We start from the raw sequence: 25,849 nt of genomic DNA, 5'->3' as shown, positions 1-25,849 counted from the left end.
CTGTCTTTTCACCCCAAGTCTATACAGTGGCTAACACAATAGGGCCCCATCTCTGTTGTCTCTCTGCACTATTCCAGTACAAAAACCATAATAATAATAATTATTATTATTATTATAATGGAGACAAAAGGAGGATACCTGGCATGTTTCATTAGAAGTATGTCAACCTCGCGTTAGGTGAGCGGCACTGAGGTGAAGGCTGAAGGGTGGAGACAAAGGGTGGCCATTTAAATTGGCTGATCAGATTCACTCCTCTCTTCCCACAGCACAGCTTCTAGTTAGATAGTAGGCCAGTCCTCACACGGCACCCACTGCCATGATTGCTTTCCTTTACAAACAATCTAGCCTTTTTTAAAGGGTTTAGTAATTTTTCTGTACATTTCTCTAAAGAGATGAACATATAATCATTGATATATTTTAGTGATAAAATATTTTCCCTGCAAAAGATCAATTGCCTGTATTAGATTACATTTTCGACAGCCTTGTTGATATTAAAATCACTTTTACATTTGTATGTGCAAGAATCTTGCTGTTGTGATTTGTGTGTAAAAGCCATATATACTATGATATACAATAAACCAGGTATGCATACTATAGCACTACATTTTATGCTGTAAAAACTACTGATGCCTCAGGCTCTTATGGACAAGATGATACATGAAGCTGTCCATGAGGAGATTACATACTAGTTTCTTAATTGACTTTAAATTACAACAACCAGGGTTTTGTTGAGTGTTTGTTTTTTTAAATGCTTGGCAACCTAGCCAAAACAAAGGTATGCTACTGTGAATGTAAAGAAGCAGTCAACTAGCTAAATTCAAATATCTACAAAGAATGGAGCAGTATATTTTTATATATGAATTTGCAAATCTATACTTTAGATTGTTTCAGTTCTTCCATAATAACTGAATAAATGGCCACAATTACTGTATAAAAATCTGTAACTATCTGAAACTTGGTATATGTTTCATCAGGCTGGGAATCAATTCTTAGTGTTTAAAAATTCAATTTAATCTTATTATACTATATTCCTTTTCACTTCTTACAACATTTCACTAATTTGATATAGGTCTGTAGGTGTAAAATTCAAAAGCAACTTCAGATTGCTACAAGTGAATTCTGGAGTGTGCTTGTTTCATAACAGTTTAATCACTAAAAATAATTAAATAAATAAAATCAACAACTGAGATATCACAACTTGATGAATTGATTGCTACACATGCGCAGGAACTCTTTATGATATATCATTACATATTTTATTGCACATGTTTCGGAGGCATTGTCTTTGACTGGGTAAGTGGGATTTAAAAGTAATTCAGAGTATTTGATTCCATAGGACCAATGCTGAGTGTACCTGGATGGGAGATTCTCTCTTATTGGTACAAAGAGTGGATATGAAAGCCTCACCACATTTGAATTTTTATATAGACATATTTTCCATTTCCATTCCATATCATGTTTTCCTTACTAGATTTCTAAACACATTTTAACAATTTTCTTTGACTATTTTAAATCCATTTTGCAAAACCCAGAAGACCAATTCTCTTCCTAGTTTCTAAAAAACCCTTTCAAACTGAAGAAAAAATACTGAATTATGGATCTTAGCAACAGCAAGACAAATTCCTGTAAGAGAGTATAAATAAGTAGTCTTCTTTGAAGTTTATTTTCAAAGGGCCAGGTGGACCCCTCACACAGAAAAACCTGCAGGAGTAGGATGATAGTGGGTGGGGTCAGAGGAGAGGAGACAGAAGAGAGAAAACTCCATGAAGGGAACCTTGAACAGTTTCTCTGACATTGTCGTCAGGGAAGGGACTCCCAGAACCTGAATATGCCCAGGAATCTGTTGGGGGCAAGGACCAAAGGACCATCTTAAGCACAAGCCCTGAGGCCTCCTACACTATATCTGGAGCTCTATGCCCAGATTTCCCAAGCTTTCTGTGTGTCAGAGACTTTTCTGCCCACCACTGTCTCTGAACACTGAAAGGGACAGTTTGCCTCTTCACACTTCACCTTGAAGCCAAGAGGGCTAGATACTTTTTAAAAACAGAAGTGAGCGTCTCATGTAATCATGTGTCTCCCAGAGCTGAGGCTTTAAGACCTTCCTTCCTCTCCCCCACCTATGAAATATTGTGAAACTAGCAATAAAACTGGGAGAGCTGGCAACACTTCCCCAGTCTGCAACCTCGCAATGATGGGAATAGGGCAGCTGTAATTTAGGCAGCTAATTACAGCTGACTGAAAGCTTTCTAAGGAAATGTTTCCTCTCAGATGATTCATTGCAATCTACACATTTAGCATTTATGTATGAATTTTGTTAAACATTTCAACAGGAAAATTATCTAAGTACTTCATTTTGACAAAGTTGAAATGATTCATTTCAACCATCATTTTTTACTATATTATTATATTTGATATATTATTTATAATACATCACAATGAAGCATTTTGATAAGGCAGCTTCAGTATCTCTAAGGCACAATTTTTCAGATTTTTTATTTTGTAGGAAGTTTTAAAAATTCAACATTTTGTTCTCATGGACAAATGGAAAATTTGAAATGTTGGAATTTCCCACAGAATGGAAATTCTGAGTTTTGACCAGTTCTACAACTAATAACTCTCCCCTTCCAAAAAGTCAGAGGGAGAGCCATGATTAGGGACAATATTATTACGTCCTTGCGAGAGGACACAGCCAACTTCTACTAAAGTCAACAGAAGTTTCACTACAGACTTCAGTGGCAGCACATTAGGTCCCATAACTGTGTGCACGTTTTAGACCATTCTAGTTTGTAGACAAATGTCCCACTGCATCCCACTCCACTACAAATGGGATTAATCATGTAAAACAAGCAGGTTTTGGCCCAAAGTTATAAATAACCTAGATTACCAAGCAATAAATTATTTATTTTAATTTATGAAAATTAAATTTTATTTGACTTTGGTAAGCTGACTGACTCCAAATACTACCTGAAATTTCAGCAATTTTAGTTGAAATGTATTAATTAGATGTGGATAAATAGAAATAGTGAATAAACTAAAACCCTTGTATAAATCTTGAAAAACAACTTCTTGAGTAAAGTGAAACATATACTCTGAAAATGTAACTTCAGGGAAAGCCAATAATCTGAACACCAAGTTTTTGAAAAGACACCATACCAATGAATTAAAGATAAAGCTGGAAAATAAAAAAATTGCACAAGCCCAGTTTCGATATAACATTGTATTCTATATACATTGGATTTTTTTAAAAAATTCAATATCATAATAGTCTAACTGAAATGTGAATGATTTACATGAAGTGATTTGTTTCTCAGGAAAAAAAAAAAAAAGATCTATAAAAGTAAGTTGTTTCCACAATTATTTTTATAACAAAAATGAACATTAAAACAAACAAGCATCATGTAAGTCTTGAATAACTTTTGGCCTTTATGTTTCAGCTGTTCTCAAGATTCTCTTCCCAGAAGTTTTCAGTTTCAGGTAATTTAATACAATTTTCCACTTTTACAAAAAGATTTCCAACTGTTTTTCATGCGTTTAGATAGTTCTCATTTTCATTCAAATGAGGTTATTTTTTCCACATACATTTAACTGAGTTCATTAGTGATACAAAAAGGAAAAAAAAATATAGATAGAACTTATTCTAGAGTTCCTCTCCACGTGAATTTGGCAATGCAATATTTGCAGAGAAATAAATCATATAAATGGCTATGAATCTTGCCCAGAGATTAATTTATCTTGCATTATAGAATCCCTTTACAATGTATATGAGTAACATGAGCTAAATACTGCTTGTGGGAAGATTAGTAACTTAAGATGTACGACAATGCAAATAGTTCCAATTGAAAATGACAATAGAAATACCCTGAATTCCCTACTTCCTGCTCAAGAGCCCACACACAGTTAGTTACATTTTGATACACTGCCTACAGAAGTGCTCCAGTCTGATCAGATGATATTTAATTGCGCAGCGGTACACAAGTGCCTCCTCTAGGGAATTTGCCATACTGCCTCAAAAAAAAATTTTTGAGCAGCAAAGGAGTTAGAGGTATAATTTCTACAGAGTAATCAAATCAATTTTTTCCTTTTTCCTTGGTCCTTAGAAAGAACAACTGATATGCCTATAACAAAACAAAGAGGATCATAAACACTGTCTTGGTTCAAAGGCCTTACAAGTCTCAGAAACAAACCAAGTGACTTCAAGAGCGTAATACAGAAGATAGCAATTGTTCTTATTAAAAAGTAAAATCTCTCCCTATGCCTCTTCTGATAGCTAATTACATATGTGCGCGCACACAGAAATATGTGAATTGATACAGGAGGTCTTAGAAAGGGACATGCACACATGTCCAAGCAATGCACACTTATCATCAGTGGCAGCTTCACCTTAACAGTGAAAAAACAACCTGCTCAGCCTTCCACCTGAACACCAGGGAACTCATCATCTGACAACAGATCATCCCTGCCATTCTTGAGCACCCCAACTTATTTATGGGTAAAGCTGGACAGAACCCTTTCTTTCCATCATCCGATCAATGGAGTGGTAGCGAAAGCGGCAGCCCGGACAACCTACTGTGGAGGCTGTGCAGTTATGACTGGGGTGTGGATTTCACAACCCTGTGCTCTGCTGCTTTGGCACTTGTGTACGCTCCAGCAGAATACTGCATGTCTGCTTGGGGCAGGAGTCCACATTCACCTAAGCTGGACACACATCTCAATGCTGCCCGTCATATTATCAACAGATGTCTATGCCCCACACTATCTTACAAATTGCCCATTCCCCCACCTGAGATGGCTGGCTGCAACCATTCAAATGCAATTCAAAGTTACTAACAACCTACTCCACCTCCTTCATGAAACGATCCTTCAGCCTCTCTCAGCTCAATGCCTCAAGAGACGCAGGCCTTTCACAAGAGCGACTCAAGCCTTCATTCAGGCAGATAATGGCCAAAGCCAGAGTGAGCGGGTCATGAGCCAGTGGAAGAAGGAACAACACCCTGGCAGACAGCAACAACTGCCTCCCATCTCCACCTCACCCATAGGCTGCAGCCTGCACGAAAGGAGTGGACCTGCTTAAACCACCTAAGGACTGGCGTCAAGCGCTTTAACTCCTGCATGCACAGCTGGAAGCTTTATGCTACTGCAACCTGCGAGTGTGGAGAAATACAAACAGCGGACCATCTTGTGGAGGAATGCCCCATCCACTGCCTCGAAGGAGGATGGGTCTCCCTCAACCTCCTGACCGACGACGCACTTGAATGGCTGAGGTCTGCTACATACAATTGCTGAATGAATGCTCAAATGGAACTTACACCACATGCAAGAAGGAGAAGCAGCAGCAGCCTTAAGCCCTGTGGATTTGGTAAAGGTGGGGTGCCCTAGAGTGTGCAGGTAACAAGGATGGAACCCTGAAGGACGTTGCATGTGAGCCCTCAAGCAGGATGAGCATTTGACATCACAGCCCTCTGGATCCTACTCCAGAGTGAGCAGAGCCGGGGTCAAGAGATCCCATCTACCCGTCAGGTCTCAGTGGAGAATTAACACAAGCTCATGAACTACATCAAATGCTGCTGAAAGATTCTGATTTCATTAACACACAAACCCATTGCACAGGCCAACATGAAAACCAATGATTCATTTATACGGTTTCCTTCAAAATATTTGAACCAATACCTACACTGTATATTCAGAAACATTTTCTGGCTGTACCAGTGAAGGAAATTCACCCAGATTCTTTAACCTAATGTATATCTACTGCTGTTCCATCTTGCAATGGAAATATACTGCAGGAGCTTAGCTGAAGCCAAAGACAGGCAAAAGGAGAACAGAATGGATCAGTGATGATAATGAATGCTAAGTAGAACGCTTAAATAATTTTCTTCTGGTTTAATAACATTTAGACAACATCTGTTTAGTAATTACTAAATTAAAAAATATTCAAAGAATGATGAACACTAATGGTTCCCAGCCTTCTCCTTCAATTGGTCAGTCCTAATAAATCTCTGGACCAACTTAACAGAAATGGTTGCTTACGCCCCAATAGAACTGAAGACCCAATATGTATGCAGTTGAAATAGACAATTTATTTGGATTAATATTTAAAAAGCTGAACATGTTATCCCGTATCTCCAATATTGGAATTTTCTGCACATTTAACATTATTGTATTAAACTGTTCATAATGTTTATCTAGTTAAATTACCATTATTCTGGGGAATATTTTATACCTTATGGGGTAGATTATGCTTTTGCAGTCTATGCTGCATAGATGATGGTGGCTAGCTGCACTATCTCGAGGAGCAGCACAGGGAAAGGATCATACCTCAGAGAAGCACAGTTCCATCCTTGCTTGCTCTTTGCTCCATGGTAATCAACTATTTGCTCTTACTAGCAGCAGATGACGCTGACCAGGGTGGAGCTAGGTCCCATCAACCTGCTCGGGAGTGGGGGAAAAGCAGGGAAATATTCGTTTCTCTTCCACTTATGTCCCTGTCCAATAAGTAATCCAGACCACAATCTAGACCTAAAGGTGTATTTTACAAATTTGATGATGATGATTATATGGCAATAGTACCAAATGCTCAAATCAGAATCAAGGCTCTATTCTGCTAGGTGTGCTTAAAAAAAAGAGAGAGAGAAAGCGAGACACGAACACACTGTCACTGAAAACCAACATTTCTGAATTCACATTAAATTTAAGTTTGTGCACTGCAGAACGTCACTTGTCATTCTTGATATATTTTATGAGTAAGCCATTACTAGCAGATTACTAATTAAGTGTTGTAACACATACTTGTACAATCGTTGGATTCAAACTGCCACAGCTCTCACTGGAAAGAATGGTTACTTACCTCCGTAACTACTGTTCTTCAAAATGTGTTGTTCATGTCCATTCCGAGTAGGTGTGCGCGTGCCGTGTGCACAGTCGTTGGAAGGGTTTTCCCCTAATGATACCCGAAAGGTCGATACAGGCACCCCCCTGGAGTGGCACCTCCATGGCCAGCATATAGGGCCCTGCCAACACGCTGCCTCTTCGGTTCCTTCTTGCCAGCTAGCAACAACAGAGGGGAAAGCGGGTGGGTCTTGAAATGGACATGAGCAACACATCTCAAAAAACAAGAGTTACGAAAGGTAGATAATCGTTTTTTCTTCTTCAAATGCTTGCTCATGTCACTTCCAAGTAAGTGACTCCCAAGAAAACCCAAAGAAGAGGAGTCAGAGCTCACAGGATCACTGACTGAAGCACAGCTCTGCTGAATGCTGCATCGTCCTTGGCATGCTGTATAATGGTATAGTGAGAGGGGAACACATGGACTGATAAGCATGTTTCAAGCCCTGCAGATTTCCTGAGTAGGGAACTGCTCCAGGAATGCTGCCAAGGAGGCCTGTGACTTTGTGGAGTGTGCTGTTAGCACCGGGGCTGGCACCTTCGCCAGGCTGTAACAGGTCCTGATACAGGAGAAGATCCATGATGAGATCCTCTGGGTCGATACCGGGAAACCTGTCATCCTATCTGCTAGAGAGATGAATAGCTGGTTCGATTTGCGAAAGGGTTTTCTCCTCTATATAAAAGGCCGAGCCTGACATCTAGGGAATGGAGGATTCACTCCCTATTATTGGCGTGGGGCTTTGGGAAGAACACTGGGAGAAAGTTGTCTTGATTCACATGAAATTAGAATACCAGCTTCGGAACGAAGGCTGAGCAAGGTCGCAATTGGACTTTATCTTTGTGAAACACTGTATAAGGGGGATCAGATGTTGGAGCCTTGAACTCAGACACCCTCCTGTCTGATGTAATTGCAACCAGAAATGTCACTTTCCATGGAAGGAATAATGGCAGTCAAGGAGACCATGCAGAACTTCAGTTTCTTCATGAACTTGTTGAGAATTGGTCCAAGACCCCCTTTGGCTTTCGGGATTAGGAAGGAACAGGAGCAGAATCCCTTCTCCTGAGCTCCAGAGGTACCTCCTCTACTGCTCCTGCTCATAGGAGCCCTTGGATTTCCTGTATGAGGAGTTGCTCACATGAGGGGTCCCTGAAGAAGGATAGGGAAAGAGTATGGGAGGATGAAAAGAGGAAAATTGGAGAGAATATCCCATTTCTACCGTGCACAGCATCCAAGTGTCTGAGGTGACCTGGGCCCAAGCTCCGTAGAATTGGGATAGATGGTTCAGGGAACTGGGAGAAGAATCCAGCAGTTGGTCTGGTGTGTTACCCCCGGGTGCACCATCAAAACGGTTGTTTGGAACTGGAAGGTTGCCTTGCCAAGCCCTGACCTTGATAAGATGGGTGTTGGGGCATCCTGCGCCTATTGTTCCTGCCCCTCTTTCTGGAGTAGTCCTTCACCTGTTGTGTAGGATAGAATCGTGGGGCTCGCTGAGGTCTAAAATGCTTTCTCTGATTGCTTGGGGTGTGCAGCCCCAAGGATTTCAGGGTAGTCTGGAATCTTTGAGGTTGTGGGGTTTGGAGTATGTTTGCTCTGAAAACAACCTTGAGCCTTCAAATGGCAGGTCTTGGATGGTTTCCAGAGGGAGACCCGAAACCTGCAGCCATAAGCTTCTCTTCATGGCAATCGCTGATGATACGGTCCGTGTGGTTGAGTCTTCCACATCTAGTGAAGTCTGCAACCAAGTCCTTGCCATGGTCTTGTCCTCCTCAATGATTGTGATAAACTCTTGTTTGGAGTCAGCTGGGAGCAACTCCTTGAATTTTAACATCATGTCTCAGGAGTTGAAATTGTATTGGCTCAGTATTGCCTGTTGATTACCAATGCAAAGCTGAAGCCCCCCGGTGGAATATATCTTCCTACCAGAGAAATCCAGCTTCTCTGAGTTCTTGGCCTTGGGTGCTGGCCCCCGTTGGCCTTGTCTTTCTTTATCATTTGCCGCTGCCACCACCAGCGACCCCGACTGTGGGTGAGTAAAAAAGGTACCCGTGCCCCGTGGAGCATGCCAAGTATTTTCTTTCTATCCCCTTAGCTGTAGGGAGGGATAGACACTGGTGTTTACCAGTGTCTTGGTGGTGGCTCGGATTGTCTTTATCAGGGGCAGAGCTACCCTAGAAGAGCCCTCTGGTACCAGGAAATTTACCATGGGGTTCTCTGACTTCCTGCACTTCCTCCACTTGGAGTCCCAGGTTTTTGGGACATCTTAGCACATCTTAGCAGCTCCTGGTGAGCCTTATTGCCCACTAGTGGCAGTCCTGTAGTAATCCCCGCCACTGCCTCGTCACTGGAGAATGACGACAATGCCCTAGGCAGCCCCAGGTCTTCCTGACCAATCAGTACGCGTGACTCTTCTTGTGCTGTGTTGCCAATCTCAATGCAGAGATCAGCTGTGGTGAGCTGTAATGCCCATCTCCACGCTATATTCCATGCTTGCCTCGGCACTGAAGTCATCATCTGTCAGTGCTGCCAGTTGATAAACAGAACCTGGGTGGTCGACAGTCCCTGGCTTACAGAGACGACCAAATAGGAATGCCTGGAGGAGAACTCTTGGGCCTGGCGGTATGCCCACGGAGCCCAAAAGAGCCGTTGTGAAGGCATCTGCCACTGCACCGGCTAGGATCCCATGAAGGGGACTTGCCCCATCTCCTGCCTGTAGCAGCGTCCCTGCGACCAGTGCTGGTTGTGCCTGGAGTTACACGACTCCGTCTCTGAACCAGAATGCCACGGCAGTGCCAAGTGGGATGGTGCCGGGGAGATGGTGACCTGCATCATGGCAGGTTTGCCTCTAGATGGCACCGCGCTTCTCTGCTGTGCCTGAGGTCTTCGGTCCCACTCCTCCAGTCTGGCTAGGGATTGCTGTGCCATCTGGCTATCAGGTTCCTAGCCGCTTCAAAGGTGTCCAGGGATGGAAGATGAATGTAACTCCTTCACACGGCTCTCCCTTACGGGTGAGTCCATCGGCACCAGACTCAACAGAGTCCTCTGTGGGACTAAAGTCTATGGTGCCGGCCCCAGGGGGAAAGATGCCCGGCACTCTGTCACAGGACGCACATGGTTATCACCTTTGTCATAGGCAAGTGCCCTCAGTCTGTTTTCTTTTGCCTTTTGTGAGGGACCAAAGAGTGGGATCGGAGCCAGGGAATGCCGGTGCTCTGATTCCTTTGGTGCCAAGCTCTTCTTTGGCGCTGTAGCCTCTCTGAGAGAAGCCAACGCACTCTGCACCGAGGTACTGGGTGCTGAGTCTGAGGGGCCCGTTTGAGGGTGGAGAGCTGCCTCCATAAGGAGATGCTTTAGGCTAATGCTTCTGTCCTTTTTGGTCCGAGGATGAAGGTTCCAAAAGATCTTGCACTTGACTGCTTGATGGGTTCCCCCCAGGCACTTGAGACAGGATTTGTGGGGGTCACCCCTGGGCATAGGTTTGCAGCAGGCTCAGCTGGCTTAAATCCTTGGGACCAAGGCATGCCAAAGTTCCCGGAACTTAATGGGGGAGGAACCCCCCAAATGGAAACTTATCTATCTAGTACTAAACTAACTAACTCTGCTCCAATTTATTATTTACAGGTTTGAAGGCTGTTTGCGCTACAGGAAAAGTTTACCAACATGAGAGAAGGAAAGAGGCTCCAACAACCGCAGTGAAAAGTGAACTGAAGATGTGGCAGGACAGCAAGGCCCTATATACAGTGCCATGGAGTCGCCATTCTAGGGGGTGCCTGTATTGACCAGACAGATACCACTAGGGGAAAAAAACCTTCCAGCGATTGTGCATGCAGCACACACACACCTACTTGGCATGGACATGAGCAAGCACTCGAAGAACAACAGTTATGAAGGTAAGTAACTGTTCTTTCTTCTTCAAGTGCTTGCTCATTTCCATTCCCAATTAGATGACTCACCAGCAGTGTTCCCAGAGCAGGCAGGAGTTCATAGACATGCCATTTCGAACACCGCTCTGCCAAAGCCAGTGTTGTCCCAGGCCTGGTGCATATTGGTGTAGTGGGATGTGAAGTTATGCACTGAAGACCAAGTAGCGGCTCTGCAGATGTCCTGTATTGTGACTTGAGCCAGGAAGGCAGCTAATGAGGTCTGGGTCCTTGTTGAGTGGGCCAGAGATGCTGGACGCGTGACTCCCACCTATTCGTAGCAAGTTCAGATGCAGGATGTGATCCATGACAAGATTCACTGGGATGACACTGGTAGTCCTTTCAACCGCTCAGCCACCGCAACGAAAAGCTGTATGGATCAACAGAAATGCTTAGTCCTATTGATATAGAAAGCCAGGGCTCTTCTGACATCAAGAGTGTGGAGATGCCTATCTTTGCTGGAATTGTGAGGTTTCGGAAAGAAGTCTGGTAGACAAATATCCTGGTTGATATGGAATTGGAAGATCCCCTGCGGCAGGAAACCAGGCACAGTCGCAGTTGGACCTTGTCTTTGAAGAAAACTATGTAAGGGGGCTCCAAGGTCAGGGTCCTGATCTCCAAGACTCGTCTCACTGACGTGATCACCATTAGGAATGCGACCTTCCTGGACAGGTACATAAGAGAGCAGGAAGCCAAGAGCTCAAAGGGTGGATCAGTGAGCCTGGAGAGGACAAGGTTCAGATCCCATTCAGGGACTGGGTCCCATATCTGTGGGAAGAGCCTTTCCAGGCCCCTGTGGAATCTGGTTGTCATCTCATACGAGAAGACTGTTCTACCTTGTATAGGGGGAATGAAAGGCCAATATGGCCACTAGGTGTACTTTAATTAACGAGAAGGCCAAACCTTCCTGGTTTAGATGGAGCAAGTAGTCCAAGATAGCCTGGATAGATGACTTAGTCAGGGAGATATTGCTCTTCCTGGATCAGCCATGGAGCATCCACACTGTCAGGTGCAGGGTGGCCAGGTCTGGATGAAGCAGATGACCATGGTCCTGGGAGAGAAGGTCCAATCGTGATGGGAGAGCCCAAGAGCAGGCTACAGACAGATCGAGCAACATCTCAAATCAATGCTGGTCTGGCCACACCGGGGCCACCAAGATGACCTGTGCCCGCTCTCTCTTGATTTTGAAGAGGACCTTGTAGATCAGTGGTATCGGCGGGAAGGCATCCATGAGGTCACCTGACCATGAGAGAAGGCAGGCATTGATTGGTCACTGAGTCGTCACTCAGCCCCTGCAGGGAACAGAACTGACTGCACTTCCTGTTCCACCTGGTGGCGAAGAGGTCCACTCAGGGAGTGCTCCACCTCTGAAAGATGAGCCTGGCCCCTTCCTGGTGCAACGATCACCCGTCCCTGGGCCGACTGCTAACCTAAAACTCTCTCTATAAAACAATGAGAAACCATTAGGTTGAAGGAGAACTTGCAGAAGCAAAGGAACGTTCCAGCACCATCACAGGCGGTAAGAAGGAACTGAGCAGGAGGGGGGCTGGCAGTGCCCTATATATGGGTACATACATGTGCCACTGCAGAGGGTGCTAGAGGCAGCCCTACAGATACCACTAGGGGTAAAAATATCCAGCACCGGTGCCTGTGGCGCACACACACCTAATTGGGAATGGAGATGAGCAAGCACTCGAAGAAGAACCTTTCATTTCCTTGAAAGTAAGTATTTTGCTGGAACCTTTGGTTTATTACTTGAAATTAAATTTCAGCAGGGCATAGTAAAACTTCATAAATAAAGATATTAACTGTTTAATTTCTTATTTTTGTTTATTAAAAAGCGATGGTCAAGCCCTGAAATTAAATAAAATAGAAATTCTCCATTATTTTTAATTTGTACCTAGATTGACAATACTTTAGTTTCCTCATAAAATACAAGCCTAGAAATTTTAAGTACTCAAGATGGCCAAAACTATTATACCAACCAAAGAAAACAGAGATACAAGAATGATTGATACTGTAGCTCATACGCGGTTATTATAACAAACATTTAAGCATCTGTAAATGGAGAGAAAGAAAACTATGTCTAAAAGAATTCTATGCAAAACACAAAACATTATAAGATCAGCTCATTGTAAAGTCTGATGCAACTTCAAGAAAGCAGTGTGTGGGATGGTGGTTGGGGGAAGAGAAGGGGAGACTAACGTTCATATTGAGGTTAAAAATATGGAAAACAATATGGAAAATTGTAACGAAATCCCTTCTTTTGTAATAATGGAAAAACTATACAAAAACAGTATATTAGTGATATCTGACACCAGTAAAACTGGAAAGAATTTATAGTACAAGCTCACATCTGTGCTGGAGAGCATGTGATCAAAAAAGGCACACATTCTTCCACATATGGTGGTCATGCCACCAGCAAGCTGCAATATTGATAAAGAATTTGAACAAATGTGTTAAAAAGAAAAAAAAAGGTACTAGAAACCCTCTGCATTTATTAGGCATACTGTATTAGGAGCTTAAAAATAGGCTATTTTAATAATACATCTACTAAAAGTAAATGGCTTATCCAACTTCAGTAAGAATTTTGCACCTCTGACAATCAGGCCATAAGAATGAAATACCATGACATTGTGAAAAAAGGGTAGCACTAACAGTTCTGTGCTGGTATAGTGACATGTGGGTAATTTTAACAGGGATTGCAATATCCATTGCATGATCATTTTTCCCTTTAGAAATCTCAACAAAATAAGGTGATTTATCTCTCTCTCTCCAATAATGGCAAATATAATGAAATTAATGTCATTTTAACACCTTGTGTGCCTTCCTTTACAGACAACTGCATGGCCTGGCCTGAAGTTAAGTGTGTAGTCAGTTAAATAAACTGAACAATACACAGTACAGAATGCATACACTGCCTCTTTTGCATAAGAAACTATTGCGACACAGAGGCAGTTACCCAGCTAAGAGTTATTTCTGATAGCTAAGAATACTTGAGTAAAAATGATAACCTACAGTTAAAAAACTAAGCAAAGAAGTATTTCTCTTCTACTTAAGAATTTAATTTTATTTTACTATAAGAGAAACGGTAAGTAAAGGAGACTAATGACGACAACTTGATTTATGAATTTTGACTTTTTTTAAAAATTGGGATTATATTACAAAAAAGGAATTTTAAACAAGTCAGAGCTTGCTCATATTTTCAGGTTGAGCAGCTTTCAAATCAGGCAGGTAGACTTCTCAAAAGCCAATAATGTTATAAAAATTTTAAAACTAGTTTATTAGACAATAGAGACCCAATGTTTGATTTTTGTTGTCGTCAAGCTTATACTTTATAGAAGATGCACCTGAAGTATTGTTTCTATTCACACAAGCAGACTCTTCCTCTACTCTGAATCAATGGAGAACTTAAACTTAGGTACTGTCAGATATAACTGAAAAATGGTACGCCTCTCAAAACTCAGAACCTTTGTTCTTCAAGTAATCTTTCCTCTGAAAGAAAAAAAGTATTGATTTCTTTCTATGGAAAAAGAGTTATTTGCAAAATTAGAGCAATGCCATGCAGGTAGGCATGTGTCTGGCACTGATGCCAAATACTGCTTTTGGTAATCAAGACCTTTTTTCTCTTGCCTAAAGAATAAAACTGTTTTGAGTCAAACAATTTTCCTGCCCAAGAAATCTCACTGCCTCCTGCACCACAGTAGAGCCAAGTATCTAAGAATGCAGTCAGGGTCTGAAGTTTACTGAACACTCTCCTTTTATACAATTCTTCTGGTTGCTTCCAGGTGTTTACTAAAAGCATAAAAATCCAAGCAGTAACGACTACTAGCCATGCTGCAGGACTACGGCAGAGGTAAGAAAAAGTTACAGTTGCAACACTTACATTAAGGCATCTTCTTAAATATACATTTGTAATTAATATTTTGTTTTATTAGTTAAAAGCTGCATATTGATTAGAGTTGGTCAGAATATTTTTACTGAAGAATGAGAAACATTTTTTGCTTGTTTTAATATTGGTATACTGCTTATACTCATGGTGAGGGGCTTTTTTAAATGCTCAAACAAGACAGGTATTCCCCCTTTCAGAATGAATATATTTAGCAAAGTGAACACAATGGTATTTGCACCACAAAAAACTGCCCTCTTAGTAGAGGAGAAAGAATTAACAGGAAACGAGAATGAACTACCGTGACACTCTTTAGAATGATGTCCCTGAAAATGGGCAGGGAAATGTAGATGAAGACAAACAGTTGCTGTCCATGACGTACTTGTTCCATTACTGAAACGAAGACTTCAGTTTCTATAGAGTAACTTAAGTCAGCACCATATTATTTTTTGTCAAGAAAGTTCCCACTCAGGACATAGAGGATTTTCTAGCTATAAACAACAACTGAACTTGGCAGTTTTCTTCTGTGTTACTATGCAGAGAGCTGGAATGAAACAAAAAGCCAATTTTCTACTGAAAAGGAGGTTGGAGGTAAAAAAAAAAAAAAAATCTTTGTATTCCAGTAGTGCCTAACGAGCCCAGCCCGGATTGGGGCCCCATTGTGTTAGGCATTGTAGAACCAAAGAGAACAGCCTCTGCTCCAATTTTTTTTTTTTTTTTTTTTTTTTTTTTTTTTTTTTTTTAAAGATTATACAAAAGACAAAACTGACAGATATAGAATAATTTATTCTCAGTTTTCTCTTTACAGAACAGACTCCCCTTTTGTTGCACAAGCCCTACCAGCACTGAGTAAAAGCATTCGTGTTTACATCAGACATGTTATATAAGCCAACCCCCACATTCAGTCATACCCTGCAACCATATTTTAAGTGACCTGAACTGCAAATTTGGTCTGAGACTTTTCTTTCTTACAACATTTCACCTATGCAGCTTCAGAAAAAAATATAATTAGGGTGGCCAGCTTGCCAACAACCTGTTTTAATAAACACATCTCATTTTACAACTTAAATCTCTGTTTTTTCTATGTCTTAAGAACTTATCACAATAGCAAAAATGAACTATGAGGAAGAAGAGATGTAAACAATGCATTCCTAATGCTAACAAAGAGCAATCCCCGGAAGGTTTCCATCAGGAGGATGCCACAGGGTTAACACCATGCTCCTTTCACAATGGAGGGAGGAAAACAAACTTTCTGAAAACTAAACAGTTTTAATACAAGATGCAGATGCAATGAAACAGTAAATTAATTTTTCCACTCTGAAGCATTGCCTCTAAATCTTCCACCATTGCCAGTGTAAATCACCCTTTTAATTCCTTGTGCTATGCATAGCAGGTGAGGGGACAGGGTGAAGGAAGCAGCCTACGCAGAGTCACGACCTGCCTTCTCCCCAGCCTGCATAGCCGGACATTACTTCAGCTCTGCCCCCAATGCACCAGGCAGCAGAGATGCATCAGCATGCTGAGTGATGTAGCCCGTGCTAGGTATAGGTGCTGGTGCAGGTGCAGGGTCCGTCTCCCACAGAGCAAGAAGAAATAGTGAGGTAGATTCTGACCTGAGCCACATCCACTCAGCCTTGTTCCAGGGGCAATGCAACTGCACTGGCCATACACAGGGCTTAAAGCAAGCCACCATTCAGCAATGAGAGCGAATGCATGCATGCATGTCTCCTCAAGCTGTCAAAGGAACACCCAGTTTAAAGCACAGGCATTCCCTAGGAAACTGCACTTTCATTTGCCTTTGCTATTTAGTTGTTCAGTGTATTGTTGCCTTGAGATTGCCTCCAACCGAACAGCATAACAACGGACTGTTCCAATGAAAAACCTATACTGAAAAGAAATACTTCATTGGTGGCAGAACCTGAGACTGTGACCACACAAGAGGAAGTGGAGGACCATATACAAACAGCCCAAATAACAGTACTGAGACTCTACTTGGCAATGTGGAATTAGATTAGGTTCTCACAGGTGACGCTCATGAGCGGTCAGATAACAGCGATGAGTATTTTGGTCCCTGCTGACATAGGCCTGATCTGAGTTACCGAAATGGATGAAAAAGGCTCTATATTCCTTTACTAGCCCTTTGAGATACCCATTCTCCCTGCTTTTTATTGATTACTTTCCTGGAAATGTCACCCACCCACTTTAACTTTATCTAAGCAATATTGAAATAAAGGAAACAATCCTGAATTTGCTCCTCTGGCTAGCCTTAAGAAACAGTCACTTCTAGCCCCCATGAGCCAGAGGGAAGGCTGCCTGTGACATCTTCCTTTAGGAGAGCAGGGGACAACAGGAGGATCGAAAAGGAAAACATTCCCCATGAAAATAAGGATATTTCCCCAGCAGTTCTAAATTAGAAAATCTTTCAAGCAAGCACTAGAAAGGTATTAGTAAACCTTCACTTTGCTGAAGCCTCTATAATACATTCTACAATGTTGTTTAGCCCAGGTAGAAAGAATAATTCACTTGATTTCCTATAGTTTTGAATAATGCCGGTGTACAGTAGCATATTGAGGAGCCCTTTGATTATTTACCTTATGGTGCAATCGGTCCACTTCTGGAAAGGTTTACACAACACAATGCATTTGAGCATTACAATATTTTTCATGAATGGCCTACTTGCCCACAACAAAAAAAGCAGGGTCACATTTGGAAGAAAATAACATCTTATGCAACACTTGGGAAAGGATTTAATGATAAAAAGAAGGCAACCGCCCCCTCACTTTCCTTTCATTGTTCTCACTCCATAAAGAGAAGCTCACTTTCCAAAGATGGAACTGTCTCCTCAACAGAGTCAAAGGATTCTATCTGAGCAGGTATGTAGACTTACCTGCATCTCAAAAATGGAAGAAAGTTTTAGGAGAGAAAGAGGCAATAGAGAGGCCAACTAAAAGATAAAACACTTGATTTTTGTTTGTTTTTTAAAAAGCCGTCTTTTTAACTTCCAGAAGCTATTTAAGAACTATAGTTAGGCGTGAAAGGGGCAGAAAAAACTAAACATTGGCTTTGAGTGAGATAGATGGACAGAAAGCACTAGGGTGAAACTGAAGTACAACATGTTAAACACACAGAAATAAAGCCATTTGTTATGGCAATTATGTGATGTGGATTTTTTTTTTATAAGTCTGAAGCAGTCCAGCAACATTTCTGCTTCTGCCCTCCCAACTCTAATTTTAACCTCTACTGTAGATTAACTATATTCTTTAGTCATTACCAACCATGCTCGAGTGTGCGTATCTGATCATGTGTCAGATTACATACAAACAGTCCTACCTTGTCTTGGTTTTCCTTACTCTTGTAACACAAATTTCCAATCAAACGAATGAGGTGTGATTTAAAACCCACAGCTGGGTGTGAAATTTCTCTGTCTGCTGTCACAGAATGTGTGGCAGTGAAGATATTTGTACTTTGTTTCCCAGCCGGGTGAGCTACCCGCAAAGTATCTAGATAAGGAAACAGACATTTTAATACATCATCATATTGGAAATATCACTGCTTTTGATAGCATGGTATTTTCAAACACTAACAATTAACATTGCTTCAAATTAATTCTAGATTTTCAAGAATACTGGAAGAACATCAGTTTGCCAGTTTTGTTTGGTTGGGTTTTTTTTTAAATGTTTGTGTGAGGGTTTGGTAAAGACAGCCCTGAAGCTTCCCCCACTATTCATTCATGTGTAGTTCAAACACAGAGTCATAATGCTAAGTCCAATTTCCTACACAGGCATCAGAGCCATCATTGGCTGATGATTCAGGCACTCTGACTGATGAGATCCCTTCCTGGTTCTCAGTCTTTCAAATCAGAGACCTTTCTGGAACACTGGTTTTGCCTCAAACTGCTACCAGCAAAAAACCCCCACTAAATTGTGACGTTAACATAGTTATTCTAAAGCTAAGAAATAAATTGGAGAACGGAGGAGAACTTCTAGTACTGCTTCAGTCACCTGTATGCTGTTACAAACTGGTGTCTGTACTACTGTAATGAAGTTAACAAGTAAAATGAATATTTCTGCACCCTAGATGCCAATTCATAATATCTACCAATTCTGTATAATAAAAAAGTAAACATTCTGAATAGCCCAGAGAGAAACAAGAAAGTGAAATTTTCAAAAGTCAATAGGAATTACACTCCTGTAAATCCCACTTAGAGATTGCAGTAGCAGCTAAAGGTCAAGCAGGCTGGGAGCTGGTACGTGTAGTAAAGAACTACCATCCTTGCCCCAAAGAGCTAACACCCTTTAGCTGCTTTGAAGACATATTTTCCAAAAGATACATCATACAATCCACAATGTTTTCAGAACACTTATAGGAAAAAAACACAACAAAAACAGATTGTTGCCTTATATGTCTCTTTAAAGGAGTCCTACCTTCCTTCTCAAGATGTGGTCATATCCCTAGTAGAATATGCTTTACACTTCTGGGATTGAAACTGGAGCTAGAACACAGACCTGAGAATTTTTTTATCCTAGATGGTAGACTTAGAAGCAGTAAAATCTTTGATCTTTTGCACAGACACAAAGAGGGGGCCTAATTTTCTGAAAGCTCTTAAATTGTACCATGATAGAACTTGATGGCCTCATGCATATATGTGTAAGGACTGCCTCTTCCATTTGGTAGGATTTTTAGAAGTGGGCAGAACACTGGAAAAGAAATTTCTTGATTTTCAGGAAAGAAGGAAATTCCCTAAGGCCAGAGTCCTACAAATAATGCAATTATTTCATTTACTTTTGCCACATACATTTGTTTGCCTGAAAAATCCACACTCAAAAAAATGTAAATGTTCTTGTCCTTCTCTTAGTTTGCTTGTCATTTTGACTTTCTGCCTTTGCCTTTAAGTCAGCGTGTGGAAAACAGAGAAACACAGGGGTGAGGAGCTCCCGTACTGCTGCCTTTACGAGAAGGCAGCAGGAGCAGTGAATGAGACGGAAAGCCTGGAAGGTCAAAAGGAACGAGAGCCCTACCGCTTCAGACCCAGGAGCAGAGAGAAATGAAGCTCCATCTTGTGGAAGAGGCGGCCACAACTACCACCCTTGGCTCTAATCTACTACCCAGAGATCCACTCTTCGAGGGCTTAGAAATGAGACATGGCAACTGCCACCTGGAAAGCCTTCCTGTGTTCCCACCAGAACTGCGCTTCAATTGACTATGCCCTAAATGTCACTAAACGAACCCCTCCGTCTCAGTAAGTCACTCAAGTCAAAAAAGGCACCTCTCTTGGGCTGCTCCTAAGCCTACAAATAAATCATATTCCATTGTTAGATTAGTGTTTAATTTCCTTCTTATCTATTGTAATTAACATTGCTGCATAATTCAGTCCTGCTTTGTTGAAAATATGAGGAAAGGGGCAGCTTGCTACACAATACATCAGAATATTTTTCTGATCCGCTCAAAGAATTTTGATTGTCCTAGTAGCCTTGCTCCGCCAAACTTTTTTTTACAGGCAAATCTTTTGTTTTCAGCACCTGGTTATCTTCCCTTCTCCAACATCCAAAGTCCCGAGCCAAGTTCTTAGTTCAGCAGCTAGCTAAGTTATCATGATATTCTACATTGTTTACACTTTACGTAGTTAGCTAAATCAGCAACCATAGGATTAAATGAGTTTTGTAGCATATACATAGGCTAAATCAGAATCCATTGTTGTAGGTGCTATTGGCTAGATGTGCCTGCAAACTATAAACGATCACACATGATTCCAATGTTATAATCTACACCTCTGTTTAATTAGTCTGCAGATAGCTGTGCAGAAAAATCAGACTGAAAGCTGCTAGTGAGATGAATATTGGCATATAAACTGGTGAAACTGCTGTACTGATCTCCAACTCCTTGGAATTCTCCTTCTGTGCTGAAATAATTAAGTGGATATTCTGTGATTCTTTAAGACATACACAGATGTAAGTGTATCTAAGTGCCTTTACTTAAGAGAAGTAAATTATGTATTTTAATTTAATCAGAAAGGCTAGCTGTAGCTAAGTGTAGAAGCAGAGCACAAAAGTGACCCTCTACCTAAAGGACATTTAGAATATGTCAATGTATATAAACTGACTCGTATTCGTCTACTGGTTCAGAGTAACATGTTAAACGAATGATTTCCTTAAATTGACATCAGACCTTTATGAGTTGTGTAAAAGACTGTGTGCAGCAACATCAGACTCAGCAGAAGTGAAGAGTTTTGGGGGTAGAAGTCACCACTTGCACTTTTTTTCCTCCCTTTTCCCTGTGGTGAGAGTCTCTCCTGATTGGTCTGGCTTCTTTTTATTGTGTAAAAATATTTACTTTTATGGGGAGGCTTGTTTCAAACTGAACTTTAAAGTAACTGAATTTGATTAATGAGAACTTTTGTGATATTCTGTTTCAGTTTTCCGGTACTGAATAAATGACAGAGGTCAGAAAGTAATATTTTTATTTTTAGAGGAACACAGAGTCAGACAGTGAAAGAATACAGGAAGCAGTCATCCTTTAGATAACTTATCCCATACAAATAGCACTGCTGAGAGATGGATAAAGGTTTTGCTGGGCAAACAGAGCTAACGGGACTCTTAGCAAGTAGAGCAGCAGAACTTAAATGTAGATCAATAGTTCACTGCTCTTTTATTTATGTATTTTCATATACAATGCTATAGAGTTTTGAAACCAGCCAGTAGTTGGAAACTATTAACTCACCTACAGCTGTCTCAAGCAAACCAGGACAAGTTTGTAGATGTTTCAGTTGTTTGTCGTTTGATGACATTTCACAAAGAACATCAAGAAGCCGAATTGTAACAATTGCTTCCTGTAAAAGAAAGGCAACATTTCTGAAATCATGAACACATACCATATATTATTGTTCACAAACATGAATCTAAGATCAGACGATCTACTGAAAAGAGTGAACTATCAACAACATATGGCCCCACATCCATTTACTAGTTTTCCATTGTTTTCCTTGCAAATTATTAAACATTGTATCTTCATTTTATAAATATATATATATGTGTGTGTTTAACAATGAATTCGTTTCCTCTTTACAGACCAGAGTCAACTTCCATGAACGACCACGGAGAAAGCAAAACAGAGCTGTAAGGGATAAATTTTTTATGAAAAACATAATATATTCCAATATTAGAAACACAGAAAATTACAAGTTGAGAAAATTACTTCTGTATAAATGTTTTATCTTTGTGTTTACCCACTGCATGCAAGAAACCAATCTGCAAGAATCCTGTATAATTCTGTGAATGAACTTTGGCTGACAGAATTTACATATTCTTGGGTAAACAAGCATTTTGGATTATAGATGCAGTATTCTGGTTAGGCAGGAAAGTCTTATTTGCATATTATTTATTCAACGAGAGAACTATAAAGTTTGCAGATGATATCAAGTGGAGAGGGGTTGCAAGAGCTTTGGAGGATAGGATTAAAATTCAAAATGATCTGGAGAAACGGTCTGAAGTAAATAGGATGAAATTCAATAAGGACAAATACAAAGTACTCCATTTGGGAAGGAACAATCAATTGCACACATACAAACTGGGAAATGACTGCGTAGGAAGGAGAACTGAAGAAAGGAATCTAGGGAGTCATAACTGATCACAAGCTAAACATGAGTCAACAGTGTAACACTGTTGCAAAAAAAGCAAACATCATTCTTGGGTGTATTACTAGGAGTGTTTTAAGCAAAACATGAGAAGTAATTCTTCCGCTCTACTCCGTGCTGATTAGGCCTCAACTGGAGAAGTGTGTCCAATTCTGGGTGCCACATTTCAGGAAAGATGTTGGCATATTGGAGAAAGTCCAGAGAAGAGCAACAAAAGTGATTAAAGATCTAGAAAACATGATCTATGAGGGAAGATTGAAAAAACTGAGTTTGTATAGTCTGGAGAAGAGAAGACTGAGGGGGGATATAATAATGATCTTTAAGTACATAAAAAGTTGTTACAAGGAGGAGAGAGAAAAATTCTTCTCCTTGACCTCCGTGGATAGGACAAGAAGCAATGGGCTTAAATTGCAGCAAGAGCAGTTTAGGTTGTGTAGGACAGTATAAAGTTAAAAGCTGGACAAGCAGCCAGGCCTAAACTACAGGGAATGGGGTCAAGGCTAGGGCAAACCTCGTTCTGTTAATTGGTGTGAATTTTAGTTAGAGTCTTATCTTTCTTCTTTTCCTCCCTTCCTGACCATCTGTGCTGGGAATGAGGCTAATAAAATCACTATCACCACTCCTGAGTAAGGCCTTAGTGGGAAGAAAGCATCGTCTTCCTTCTCCCCCGGCATACCTTTACCTCAAAGAACGTTAGTGTAAAATGTATAGATTAGCACTTAGCGTTACAAAATCATCAATCAGAAAAACTAAAAATATTCAGAATGCCATGCAATGCCTAAGGACTAGATTGAGACTTTAAACATAATTCCTTGTGTAAAGGGCAATGCATACACTACAAACACCCCCAGGAACAGCTGCTTGGAGACACTGTGACAGACATCTCTCTGACTAACAATTCCTCCTTTGCTTCCCCCTTACCCTGGGCAGGTTAAAATTTGCTGCTGGCCTACAGCAGTAGCAAATTATGACAGACTCTATGCTATCTTCTTTCAGTGTTGCTGAAGTTGTGTTGGTCCCAGGATATTAGGGAGACAAGGTAGGTGAGGTAATATCTTTTATTGGACCAACTTCAGTTGGAACAAGCGTTCCAGTTAACACGTCTGTGTAAGCTCAAAAGCTTGTCTCTTTCACAAAGAGAAGTTCATCCAATAAAAATATTACCTCATCCAACTTGTCTCTCTATGCTACCTTGACGGTACTGGCAGATCCAAGTCTATGTGCATTCCTCAATCCTCCCTGCCCAACTGCCCTTGGAGGAGAATCAACGGGCATGTAGCACCCACTTATGTCTATCTGCCAGGACTCAAGATCCAGGTAGTCACAGCTGGAATGGAAAGGAAATTATTCCCCATTGCTTCCTTTCATCAGTGCATAGTACAAGTACAATGTAGCCATAAACTATTCCATAAATTGCCTTCACCAGCACAAACCCAATCCCAATGAATAATTGTGAGGTTTAGTGAAATGTAATAAATTACGGCACAACTGTACTTCAATGACAGAGAGATGTAATGTTTTCATCACACATTCCCATTTTGCACTGTGACATGATGGTTTTATTGAAAAATTCTCAGCGAATATATATCATAATAGAAGCATATGCATTATTTAATAAATATCTGTAGGATACCTGTATATAGTAATATTGGCACAGTACTTTTAGTGACCATTATTCTATTTGCATGTATATTGTATTACACACAAACATACGTAATGTGTGTTCAAACAACTCTAGTTAGAGCTGTGACAACACTTTTATTCTAAGGCACTTGCTTCAGGTGTATTTTGTAGGCAAAGATTGTTGGTACAGTTTTGTTTGGCTGGCATCTGAGTTGTTTGCGTATTTGTATGCATAAGGCAAAACTTTTCAGATAATTTCAAGGGTTGACAGGTGTCTCTCTATTGACCCACCTAATATACACCACACAGCCATTTCTTTAAAAAAAATAAAAAAAATTAAGTGGTGTGTGTCTGATAGGTAAAAGATTTTCAAAAAAAGAATCCTAGAGTTATGGGTTTAGATTTAGATTTATTTAGATACCTATTTAGATACCAAAAATAAGTGGCCTACTCTTCCAAACTGTCAAGCACCCAAACAGTTCTTATCAAGATCAACAGAATGTATTTGGCACTTAGCACATTTGAAATGTCTCTCTCTTGGTTCATTGTCTCCTACATATCCCTTCTCAAACTCCTGCACTTCTGCATATCACTTACGATGCACCATCTTATCCTCTGGCTGAGGACAATTGCTACAGGAAGACCTCATAAGAGGAACATGTCATTTTTATACATTTTAATCTTTCCTCGGTTTACATTTAGAAAGAACACTATGTAACTTAACTCCCCCTTTCCCTCCAAATACTAAATACTCCTCTATAAGACTAACAAAACAAAAACATGGAGTTTGTAGTCCAACTCATTTTGGACATCTGATTAGCCAAAACAAACTGGGAATATTTTGAAAAACTGAAACAGGAAAAGTTGGGTAAAAAAATTAATTTCTTTTCTGAATTACAGTAAACTTCCCAACAGAAAAAAATCCTCTCTAGCCAGGAATAAAATAAGGAATGCAAATTTGAGGGAAACTGGTATTTTTTGAGCGTGATGGACAGAAGCTGATGGAAGTGTGGGAATGCTAAAAAACAGGCTTATAAAACAAATAAAAATAATTTTAAAGTTAGCTATGGAGCATCATATCAACTTTTGATTGGCTTGGGATGGAAAGTACATCATCTGTGAAAAAAGGCATCTTTAAAGAAAAATACCGAATTAGAGTCTTTGCACGTACAATCCCATTACCTGTAAAATAAAACAACCATTAGGCAAAAATTCAAATATTTGGAGAATCGGCAAAAATGCTGAGACTACTGCATTTCTGTTGATTATTCTTAGTAAAAACAAAGCACAATATTTATGGATTTATCAGGATATTTTTCCTCCTGTGGAGAGAATATTTTTCTGTTTTTCTTGCCAATCCTCTTCTTTTATTCAGCTATTTGCAACTTCAATTTCAGGACAGTAAATGATCTACATGTCTCCAATAATAATGAGATTAAAAAAATACTGATAATGACTTTTGTGTTTACATCCAAGGAGGACTGAATTTTAGTGCTAGATAGGGCAACCTACTGTAATGGCATTAAGAATGATGCTTTACCTCATCTTAAAGCTGAATTGAGATTTTTTACTGTAAAAGCAAGCATATATTTTTTAAGAATTGAGAACACTGAATACTTGGAAAATTACTGCATATGATAAAATGTTGATGGAAATCTCTGAGTATGCGTCCCTTTAATTTAAAGTTGCCATCTTTTCTGGTAGTAGTCAATTCAGTTCTTTCACTTATCTAAAAGTATCTTTTAAGTCTAACTTCAAAAATTCTTCTGGACAGAGCAGAAAGGATTGTTGTAGGCTACCTCTCTTCCATTCTGTTTTCTCCCACATCCACTCAACTACAACTTTTTTACAGAGGGATTTCTGAGAGCATTATAAAAGCGGGTTTCCCACATATAACACAATACGCT

The 25,849-nt window shown here is 40.4% G+C and overlaps 1 protein-coding gene across 6 annotated transcripts in view; it reads right to left on the bottom strand.

Annotated features, from left to right (window-relative positions):
• ATXN10 (ataxin 10) overlaps positions 1-25,849 on the bottom strand; it is a 140,137-nt gene that overhangs the window by 52,426 nt on the left and 61,862 nt on the right. For all 6 annotated transcript variants that reach the window (XM_067530942.1, XM_067530944.1, XM_067530941.1 and 3 more), the window contains exons 8-9: positions 21,407-21,515; positions 18,020-18,189 (exon numbers count right to left, since the gene is read on the bottom strand). In XM_067530942.1, coding sequence (XP_067387043.1) covers positions 18,020-18,189; positions 21,407-21,515 — 279 coding nt within the window. The remainder of the gene's footprint in view (positions 1-18,019; positions 18,190-21,406; positions 21,516-25,849) is intronic.

This window comes from Emydura macquarii, unplaced genomic scaffold, assembly GCF_026122565.2.
Source record: "Emydura macquarii macquarii isolate MOO-44397 ecotype Brisbane River unplaced genomic scaffold, CSIRO-AGI_Emac_v2 contig_3122, whole genome shotgun sequence".
NCBI lineage: Eukaryota > Metazoa > Chordata > Testudines > Chelidae > Emydura > Emydura macquarii.
Note: the sequence above shows the minus strand (reverse complement) of the source record. Positions and strands in the feature narration are given on the sequence as shown.